Below are 11,419 nucleotides of genomic sequence, written 5' to 3' on the forward strand. Positions count from 1 at the left end.
CTCAAGTGAGTAGAGGTCCACTCTGTGTAGTTTACAACCTCCAGATTCTTGTAGAATGGAAATCTCCACTGCCCTGGTTCAGCCCCTCCTCCAACTCAGTGAGATACTTGCAGCAGGGATAGGAAAGAGTCAGCTTCTTTCCTCATTCTTCTTCCTGCTGCCCCCATTATATGGAGGAGCATGGCATAGGAGAACTACAAGGGTAGGAAAGGACTCACTCAATTAGGACATTTGCAATCATGCTGATGGCCTGGTGTGGTGAATGTCCCTGAGGGAGGAGGGTCCAATGCAGACCCATACTGATGTCCCCACTGGGACCTTGGGGTAGGCATAGTTCAGACCTGGCAGGCTTCTACCTCCTCCATCGTGTCAAGAACAGAAGGGCAGTTCTACCTCTTTCTCCTCAGATCATCCTACCAGGATGAACATGTGCAGCCCTCATTGTTGGTCTCGGCTTAACGGCTGGACCCTTCCCCAGGGAGGGGTAACTTCCAGGAGGACCACTGATATCGGCCTGAGCATAGTCACGCCTCTGCTTCCTGGAGCAGGTAAGTGAGAGAGATCCCAACTAGGCCAATAACCCTGCTACTATGAAGATATGAAATGTGGAGCCTGATACCAGGGAAGGAGAGCTTGGGGACTGGCTTAATCCATTTCAGTGAGTATTCACAATTGATCCCCTCTCTGACATTCTTCAGGGACAAAATTTATCACCCAAATTCTTTGGCTGTTCCAAACCCATCAAGCCCTCCAGTGTGGAGGCAATGGGCCTATCACTTCCATGTTCATAGCATCGGGGTAGGAAAATGACAGCAAAATTTTCTTTTTCTTTTTTAATTTATTTTTTTTATTACATTATGTTAGTCACCATACAGTACACCCCTAGTTTTTGATGTAAAGTTCCATGATTCATTACTTGCGTATAACGCACAGTGCACCATGAAATACATGCCCTCCTTAATACCCATCACCAGCCTATCCCATTACCCCCTCCCCCTCCCCTCTGAAGCCCTCAGTTTGTCTCCCAGAGTCCATAGTCTCTCATGGTTCATTCCCCCTTCTGTTTATTCCCCCTTTCTTCTTCCCTTTCTTCTCCTACTGATCTTCCTACTTCTTATGTTCCATAAATGAGTGAAACCATATGATAATTGTCCTTCTCTGCTTGACTTGTTTCGCTTAGCATTATCTCCTCCAGTCCCATCCATGTTGCAGCAAATGTTGAGAATTCGTTCTTTTTGATGGCTGAGTAATATTCCATTGTATATATGGACCACATCTTCTTAATCCAGTCATCTATTGAACGGCATCTTGGCTTCTTCTGCAATTTAGCTATTGTGGACAATGCTGCTATGTACATTGGGGTGCAAAGGCCCTTCTCTTCACTACGTCTGTATCTTTGGGGTAAATACCCAGTAGTGCAATGGCTGGATCATAGGGTAGCTCAATTTTTAACTTTTTCAGGGACCTCCACACTGTTTTCCAGAGTGCCTGTACCAATTTGCATTCCTTCCAACAATGTAAGAGGGATCCCCTTTCTCCACATCCTCTCAGCAAAATTTTCTATTCATATTCTCTCAGAATCTAAGTAGGATTTAAGATGATGACAATTCCTGGGGGTAGCCTGGAGTTGGGAGCACCAGGTGGACCTTCTGTGGATTAGGGACTAGGGGTGGGGTTTCAGGGACAAGATGTCTAACAAACCTTAGACAATGTATAACAGTTCACATATCTATCTGCATTGGAGAAATTGTGCTTTTTCCTGGACACCAACTCCATCCTTTACCTCAGTGAGGTGGACTCTTGAAATACTCTTTCCCAGACCAGGTCCTTTTGTGCTTTATGCCCACTGATGATGCAGATGTTTATTATACTTTCCTAGAATAAATCAATATGCTGATTTTTTCCCCTCACCCTTTCCCTATGATGATAAAAATGGGGGTAATTTTGGGCTTGGTCCACATTGCATTCAAACTACAAAAGTCCTTGATGCCTTGGATCTCTAGTCTGGTCCAAGTCTGATCCCTGCTTCATGGCCCAAGATAATTGGGTATGATATAAACTAAATAGGATTCTGCCTGAGAAACCCACTCTTGGGTGTTTTTCATTCTGCTTCTTAGGTCATGCACTCTGTTTGGTGCATTATAACAAGAGCTCAAAAACGTTACTCATTGGAATAGACGAGTACTATCAAAATGGAGGGTAGGCAAACTGTTGGCAAAATCATTGTTCAGACGTATGCATGTGTGTGCATGCATGTGTGTTGAGTGGGTACTTAGTTCCTATGTGAAATGCATCTCTCACTGCTGGTCTCCTTCAGAAGACTTTGAAAGATCTGCTCACAGGATCTGGTTCTCTTGCAAGCACAACTGTCCTCTCTAGTTGAATCAGCTCCCTGGGCTCCCTCCATAAAGTCCTATGTCTCTTTACTCAGGGACCCTCAAACTCTATTTAGAGAGGGAAGCTCAGAAGTTTAACATGAGCAGGATCTACAAGAAGCAAGTTTGGGGGGGGGGTGAGTACTTCCATCTGGGCTTGTCTCTGATGACCTCTCCTTGAGTCCTGGGTCAGTAATCTCAGCCTCAATGTCCTGCAGACACATATGTATGGCCACTCCTGCAATAACCTGCAACTTCTCATGGAGTTACACTTGTCCCACCCTGTGATGGCAGTGACACATGGGCACAATACTGCCTAAAAGGATCCTGAGAGGGTCCCATATGCAGGGTTGTCTAGCACCAGGTACAGAGCAGGGACCAGAAGGGCAGGCAATGGGGGACAGGGAGCTGTGGCTGGTACTACAGGGCCCCAATAGGTTCCCCCTTCAATAGGATGCAGCATGAGGGCTCAGATGTGCGGATATGTAAAAAGTCCATGGTTTGGTCCTACATAGTCACAGAAATGGTCTGGAAAAGTGTGGTTTTGTCCTCTCCTCCCACACCTACCCTGGGTTGTGGGGTCATACTCTGCCCCAGCCCCTACTTGCTTTCCAAAGGGCTGTGGCAGAGCTGGCTTCAACATTTCAGATGACAGATTTAGGAAGCAAAGTTCATTTATCCAACAACCAGTAAGTGGAGGATATGCAGTGGTATATTGTGTTTCAATCATCTAACAGAAATGTGTCCCATACCTCCTGGGCACTAAGAGTGCCAGGTGGAGTCTAGGGAATAAATTTACTGTAAGTGCCAAGACCTGCACGTGTATTTATATGATACTAAGCATCTACCATGGGATGACAGAATACTTTCTGGGACTTTCACCTTTTGAAGACACAGGGATTTTTCAATTGATCTAGCACATGGGAAGTCAAGGTGAGATGGGTACATGTGGAAATTGTGATGGGATTTAGACAAACCAGGAAAAGAATTCAAGGGCACTAGCCCAGGTCCTATATTCTGCCTGGCCTGGGCCCCACAAGACCACTGATAAGGACATTCAGCATTCTCCATCAATATTAGGGGCAATCCTACAGGCAAGAAGAATATATAGCATGCTCAGGGGCAGCAGAAATCCCTTCACACAGCCAGATCAGTGAGCTTGGCACTCACCCAGGAGATTGTGTCCCTGGAGCAATGATGGCAGTTCAGGCCTCCAAGAACCTCTATGTACCCCATACACAAGAATCTAGGCTATTCTGGATAATAGTTGAGAGAGGTCTTAAAGAAGGCTTTTAGTATGAGCGCAAAGGAGGCTACTCAGGTATTCTTATTCCAGGGTGTTCTTTCAGCTTGAGCCAAACCCAGAGCTCCATCTTTCTGACTTCTAGCCAGCTTTAGCCATGTGTGCTCTGCCCACCACCATGTGATTCACCCCCTCACCAAGCTCAGGACACCTCCACTCCTGCAGCAAGAAGCACCATCCTTGCTGACTTAGTGCACCTCTCCTGATGGAGGACCCTGAAAACTTTGTGGGCACAGGCCTCTGGAGATTCTGGTCCCTAAGCAGATAGGATAGTGATGACATCATAATCCATCAGCTTCCCTCCCTCTGAACCCTCAGTATCTCCTGATCATTTCATTAGGCATCTCCATCTCCCAATGGGGGTTAGATTCCCTGCAACATTTTCTGAGAAATGGGGACACATTATGGGATTTACTTTCACACTTGGAAATCAGTGAGTTTTCTTTAATGTGGAGTGATGATGGGAGCTGAGAGAGAACTGCAATTTCTATTCTCTCCCCAGATTAGTAAGGGTGTGTCCAGGGAGAGGTGAATGGTAGTTGACAGCAATAAGTGGACCCATATCCCCTGGAGAAGCGTCTCAGCATCCAGTCATCCCTCAGCCCCTGGGGCTGGAGATTCAGCATTTACTAGGATTGTCCTCCCCTCCTGTCCATACAGAAACAGAATCACACTGTGGGCATACATCTCGGATCCCAGAGCATTACTGTGCAATTTGAGGCTTGTTTCTCATCTGTGAGGCACTGTTTCTTGATCTGTGACCAGGAATAATACTACCACTTGTCTAATAGAGCTTGGAGAAGATTAATCAAGAAAAGGCAGGCAGAAGATCCTGCCCAGACAGACTCACAGATCAGAATCTTCATACACTGCGGTAAGAGTTGGAGGGAAGAAGAACCAGAGAGAAGTCTTCCTCAGAGATCCTAACACCAGAGAGAATTCACCAAGAGGTTGGTGGGAGGCCTGCCCAGACTTTCACTTGGATCTTAGCATGATACCCTCACTGGACTCCTGCGAGGCGGGTAGCATGGCTTCCCTGCTGCACAAGACAGAACACTGGGGCTCAGTTTTCAATGTGAAAGCATTCACATTACCATGGGCCAAGCTTATCTGAAAACTCAGTCAGGGCTCTTGGCAATTTCCTCATTGGAAGGGTGTGTCCTGGCCTAATGCTGGATGAAAGCACTCACAGAAATCTGGGGAGCAGTCATGAAAGCAGGACACACCAGTGGAGAAGAAAGCCAGTGTGATGGGTAACAAGCTACACCATAAGACCTGGAGCTCAACATGAAATTTGTCCTACAGACAGGACTGCAGTCCTCTTGAGCAGAAACCTGAGCATTTGGATGTGAGGTCTCATCTCCAGCAACATCAGAAGACTCCTTTAGGTGGGTCTGGGAGGGAAGCCCTCATGCAATAGAAGGCCTCATGGCCTCACAGGAAAACTCCTTAGCAAGGAGTCAGTCTTGAATTAGAAAATGTTTTAAAATTTGCATCTGTGCACACAGAAATAGTAGATGTCTTAAGGGAAATTACCACAGCAAGCAGTCGTAACTTGTGGGATTGTGAAAGTCCACCATGTATGGGTGCCTGGGTGGCTAAGTCGTTGAGCATCTGCCTTTGGCTAGGGGCATGACCCCAGCATTCTGGGATTGAGTCCAACAATGGGCTCCCTGCTCCACTGGGAGCCTACTTCTTCCTCTCCCATCCCCCTGCTTGTGTTCCCTCTCTCGCTGGCTGTCTCTCTCTCTCTGTCAAATAAATAAATAAAATCTTAAAAAAAAAAAAAAAGAAAGTCCACCAGGTAGCACTGTATGTGTAGCCCCCAGGAGGAGAGTCCACTAGGTAATCCCAACCATTTCTCTTTTCCAGTTCTGCCTTTTAAAAGCTTGACTATTACTACAAGGCTTGGCTTACATGGAAAGTTCATGGGAGTACTTAAATACTTAAATACGTAACAATAATAATCACTACAAAGCACCGACTTAAGAATCAGTAGGTTATTATTTGGAAAGTTCATGTAACTTAAATGTTGAAGTGTATGGGGCAGGGATTTCTTAGGTGTGCAGTTAGGTATGCAGTTAGTGCTGAACGATATGGAAAATTCACTCTTCACTGCTGTTAAAATAATTAAATGGTTCTTGACTCTGAAGACATATGTATTGAGGATGTGTTGGTCCTCAGGATTGAAGGGTATGGAGAGTTGGCAAATCTTACGTCTGCCCTACAGACATCCTCAGTGGGACATCCTGCTCACCCAGGCTGGGTGGAGGAGTACCCATACCTGCCTAGCCTCCTGACTGAGTGACCCTCCTGATGTTCCTCTGCTCAGAGTCCCCTCCGTCTATAACCTGCTTAGGAGCTGACTACTGTACCATAGCTAGAGAGCATTCCTCTCCTCTGAGCAATGGTCTCCTCTGAGCTCCTAACATGTGCACATCTCCTAAATGAGCCCCTCTGCTGCTTTTCTTTTCAACAACTTTATTGTGATATAATTTACACATTCTATGATTCATCTCTTTAAAGTTTTCAGTCGCTTTGAATATATTTACAAAGTTGTACACCTGTCGTGATCAAATTTAGAACATTTTTGTTATCCAAAAGATATCCTGTACCTCTTGACTGCCACTTCTCTTTCCTGCATACCATTTGCCCTTCATATCTAGGAAATCCCCAATATATGTTCTGTGCCTAAGGATTTGCCTTTTCTGGACATTTCATATGAATATAATCATAGAACACATGGTCTGATGGGCGGTCTGCTTTCACTGCGCATGTTTTGGGGTTGATCCATGTTGTGGCAGGTATCAGTACTTCATTTCTTTTCTTGCCCAATACTGATGTCTGGTATGGATAGACCGCTTTTTTTTATCCATTGAACAGTGGACCGACAACTGTTAATTCCACCTGAGAGGCTACAACTTTTTGGTGGATGTATGTTTTCATCCCTCTTAGGTATACACCTAGGAATGTAATTGCTGGGTCATTTAGTGACACTGTTTAAATTATTTTACCAGTTTTATTGGGAAATAATTGGCATACATCACTGTAGGAGTTTAAGGCCTACACCCTGATGATTTGACTTCTATATATCGTGAAGTAATTACCACAATAAATTCAGCCAAAATCCACCATCTCAGTAAAAGGAAAAGAAAGGAGAAAAAAGAGAAAAAATGTCTTGTGATGAGAACTTTTACGGTGTATTCCCTATAAACTTTCCTATAAATCATACAGCAGTGTTATTTATAGTCATCAGGTTGTACATTACATCCCTAGTACTTACTTATCTTATAACTGACATCTTGTACCTTTTGAACACTTCCTGCAATTCCCCCTCCTCTCACTCTGTGCCTCTGTCAATCCACAAGTCTGTTCTCTTTTTCTATGAATTTAGTTTATTTTAATTTTAGATTCCACACATCAGTTAGATCTTGCAGTATTTGTCTGTCTGATTTATTTTGCTTAGCATGATGTTTCAAGGTCCATACATGTTGTTACAAATGATAGGATTTCCTCATTTTCTATGGTTGAATATGTTTACATTTTTGACAAATTATCAAACATTTTTTGCAGAGACTTGCTGTTTGTCATCTAAGTGGCTTTGCAGGGAGTTGGGTGTGGATCTGACACCCTCACTTTGGGTTACCAAATCTGATGATGCCTCCGCCACTCTGTGTGCCTGGCCCTCCTAACTCCCCTGCTTTTCCTATTTCTGCAGGACACTCCACTGCTCCGTGGTGGGACACAGCCCACCCACTCTCTTCACACCCCATTACTTACATCCTCCACCTCTGATATGCCTTACAATACGGGCTGGAGTGTCTTCCCTAAGGAGATTGCCATCAACATGGAAAAGGCCTTGGGAGGAGGGAATTTGTTGGAGGTGGTCTCTGTGGTTAGGGGGACCTTGAAAAAAGCATCCAATGCCCCAGTGAGCATTGCAGTGACTGGGGACTCCAGCAATGGCATGTCCTCTTTCATCAATGCACTGCATGAAGAGGAGGACTCAGCTCCCACTGGGGTGGTGAGGACCACCCAGATTCCCACTCGCTACTCCCCCCCCCCCACTTTCCCAACGTTGTGCTGAGGGACCTACCTGGAACAGGGGCAGCTATCCAAAGCCTGGAGAACTATATGGAAGAGATGAAGTTTAGCCAGTATGACCTCTTCATCATCATTGCATCTGAACAGTTCAGCATGAATCTTGTGAAGCTTGCTAAAACCATCCAAGGCTCCTACCGATCTTCCTACTTCTTATGGTCCATAGATGAGTGAGAAACAAACTGAGGGTTTCAGAGGAGAGGGAGGTGGAAATGGGATAGGCTGGTGATGGATAGTAAGGAGGGCACATATTGCATGGTGCACTGGGTGTTATATGCAACTAATGAATCATGGAACTTTACATCAAAAACCAGGGATGTACTGTATGGTGACTAACATAATATAATAAAAAATATTATTAAAAAAAAGAAAGAAAGGAGGGGTATTTAAGCATGATCAGGGAGGGAAGGGGAAACTAGCACAAATTCTACTTGCTTATTTCCCCAGGGCCAGCTATGTTTCTCTCCTCTCAACACTTAATGTTTTCACAGAGTAGTCATAATTGCTCATAAACTAAGATGTAAATATCCCATTGTTTCTTGGAGTGAGAATGAGTGTAGAAAAGTCTACAATTATTACAGTAACCCTCTAAGTGATAAAAACCAGTTTCCAGAGAGACGTGACAGATTTTTCTCAGAAAAAACAAAGCTCACAGTTTTATTTCATACAAATCATAAATGTGTGACTTTTATTACTCTGGGAAAAGTAGATTGTTGCCTAATGGGACTGTTACTTGAACACATTTCTTCCCAATATGGAATTATTAACTCAGTATACTTGGGCCCAGGATACTCTGAGTTAGAATGGTGGGGAAATGAACCAACCCCACATTCTAACCTTGTCAATAGGAGAACATGTTCTTACTGTTCGTGGCAGAGTCGTTTTAGAACTAACAGCAACCGTGATACAGCTCTCTCTCATTTTGCCAGTAAGAGAATTAAGTGCAGTCTCTCACTTTAGGTTAGTGACTTGCTCAGAACCCACATAGCAAGAAAATGACAAAGGCAAAATCCAAATGTAAGCCTTTTCCATGAGATCAAAAATGACTGTTCTATTCTCTAATCCTAATATAATTAGAACTTCAATAAATATCTATTGGACAACAACAAAAACAACAACAACAAAAAAAAAACCCATCCAAGGCTTAGGAAAGAGGTTCTATGTCATCTGGACCAAGCTGGACAGGGACCTCAGCAGAAGTGCTTTCTTGGAGGAAAGACTCCTGAAGAATATTCGGGAGAATATCCGCGAAACTCTCCAAAAGGAGGAAGTCTGTGAACCCAACATATTCCTGGTCTCCAGCCTTGAACCTTTATTGCATGACTTCCCAAAGCTTAGGGGCACCTTGCACAGGGACATTTCTGACATCAGGTACCATGGTCCCCTACAGAGTCTGTCCCACACTTATGAGAAGGCCATCAAGGACAAAGTGACCACTTGCAAGGGGAAAATAGCCTCAAAGTCTTTTGACACGCTTGGCATCTGGAATGCAGATGATCTGGAGGAGAGTCTGATGGCCTACTGCTTGCTCTTTGGTGTGGATGATGAATCTCTCCAGCAGATGGCTCAGAGTATGGGGAAACCCATGGAGGAGTACAGGGCCATTATGAAGTCTCAGGATCTATACACCGTCCTCAGAGAGGACTGGCCATTATCTTGCATGAATTGTAATATAGTCTCTTGCTTATATTCAATTCTGAGATACATCCCACTGTTAGGTGACTTTATTTTCAACTCCCTGAGGAAGTGGAAACACAGACACCTCCTTGAAATAGTTGCCAAGGACACCAGGGCCATCCTGAAGAAAATCCTGAGACAGTCCATCATCTGAGGAAGTGATGCCTCAGCAGGCTCCTTCTGGAGGGAAGTCAGGACATCTGGGATCCTCTCCTCACACTTTCCCATTTCTGAATTGTCAATCAAGCTCAATTACTTCCACGTTCATTGATTCTATGTTCCCCGAGGTATAAGAGATGACTTGCTCATTTTGAACCCATGTCAGGAAATTCCCAAATATGTTCTACTTTTGTCATTTTTTAAATGTATCCAAAGGTGGCAGAAAAGATCTGTTCAGTGTGACATACAATCTCATTCTGACATCCCCTTATCACTTAACTATCAATCATTTCTCTAACACCCATGTTCTTTCAGTTCTCATCTCACTCTGTGGTCACACACAATCTTGACCTACCCGTAGGTCAGTGGTAGACACTCTAAGATGGCCTCCAACATTTTCTCCTATTTTCATGGCTATGTTTAATCCCTTTCCCTGGAGTGACTAATAGAATATGGCAGCAATAATGGAATGTCCAAAAAGTCCAGAACTTTGTTATGGAAAGTGTAGCTCTGGCTTATAAACACTCTGTTCACTGTCTCTGTCTTACCCCTGCTCCAGCTCTGTCTCCCTCTCTCTCACTCTCTGTCTGCCTCTCCCTTTTCTTCTCTCTGCCTAGTAACCATAGAAATTTTAAACTAACCTGCTGTAGAGGCCCTGAAGAATTAGAGGCCATGGGGATGAGAACCGAGGCTGCCTGTATTAACTGCCAGCCATGGAAGTAAGTCATTTTGGGAGTAAATCCTCCAGCCCCAGCAAGGCTTTGGAAGATGCAGCCCAGCTGATAGCTTGACTACAACCTCAGGAGAGACCCTTATCCAGAACCACACAACTGAGATTGTTCCTGGATTTCTGACCCTCATAATCTATAAGCAAATAAACCTTTGTATTAAGCAACAAAGTTTCAGGTAATTTGATCCACACCAACAGGTAGCAGATAATGCAATCAAGAAGTTCCTTAGAGGGGGCACCTGAGTGACTCAGTCATTAAGCATCTGCCTTTGGCTCAGGGGGTGAATCCGGCGATCTGGGATCTAGCCCCACATTAGGCTCCTACTCTGGGAGCCTGCTTCTTCCTCTCCCACTTCCCATGCTTGTGTTCCCTCTCTTGCTGGCTGTCTCTATCTCTGTCAAATAAATAAATGAATAAAATCTTAAAGAAGAAAGAAGAAGAAGAAGAAGAAGAAGAAGAAGAAGAAGAAGAAGAAGAAGAAAGAAGAAGAAGAAGAAGTTCCTTAGAGAACTGGCAGTTGTGGGAAACGTCCTTCTGTGACACTCACTCCTGCAAGGATCCAGCATGAAGAAGCTACACCCTCTCCAATTATAGCCCTTCCCTCCTTGGCTCTGGACATGCCCTTCCATGCTTTCTATTGAAGGACCAGCCTCTGCCAACATTCACAGGTCATTTCATCCAGCCTCAGGCCACACAGACTTATCCAGTTTGAGGCTCTGGATTTAAGAAGAGAAAGCAGGGGAAAAAAGAAAAGAAAAAAAGAGGGAAGGTGCTAGATAAAGCCATGCTCAGTAGTGAGAGAGAGAGTAAATGACAGTTTAATGTGAGCACTCCCCCAAGGAAGAGGAGGCTAGGTTTCTCCCTGAAGGTGTCCTGTGCAACACCTCTAATTCCCATTCTCACTTGGACTAGTTGCTCTCCCAGCCTGGAGCTCAGGCCTAATTCACATCCATCAGTTACCTTGGTGGTGCGGGTGCTTCTTGGATTCCCTGTTCCCTGCTCATTTACATTGCATCCATTCCCAAGGAAAGTGAGAATAAAAGTTCTCTGTGTGGTGAACTTTCTGAACCTTT

The 11,419-nt window shown here is 44.5% G+C and overlaps 1 protein-coding gene and 1 long non-coding RNA gene across 2 annotated transcripts; both read left to right on the plus strand.

Moving 5' to 3' along the window:
* The first annotated feature begins 245 nt into the window (after positions 1 to 245).
* LOC121100780 lies at positions 246 to 6,393 on the plus strand. Its single transcript, XR_005832601.1, has 2 exons — positions 246 to 548; positions 4,470 to 6,393. It is a non-coding gene; the product is annotated as an uncharacterized LOC121100780 (long non-coding RNA).
* Positions 6,394 to 7,348: 955 nt separating this feature from the next.
* On the plus strand, positions 7,349 to 10,654 carry LOC103680638 (immunity-related GTPase family M protein 1-like; the record flags this gene model as incomplete). The annotated part of the gene is given in 3 exon segments (XM_008710139.2): positions 7,349 to 7,735; positions 7,738 to 7,909; positions 8,922 to 10,654. Coding segments are annotated over 3 exon segments (1,248 nt in total), but the record flags the coding sequence as incomplete, so codon positions are not given.
* Between the last annotated feature and the right edge of the window lie 765 nt (positions 10,655 to 11,419).

Source organism: Ursus maritimus, unplaced genomic scaffold, assembly GCF_017311325.1.
Source record: "Ursus maritimus isolate PB19 unplaced genomic scaffold, ASM1731132v1 scaffold_5, whole genome shotgun sequence".
NCBI lineage: Eukaryota > Metazoa > Chordata > Mammalia > Carnivora > Ursidae > Ursus > Ursus maritimus.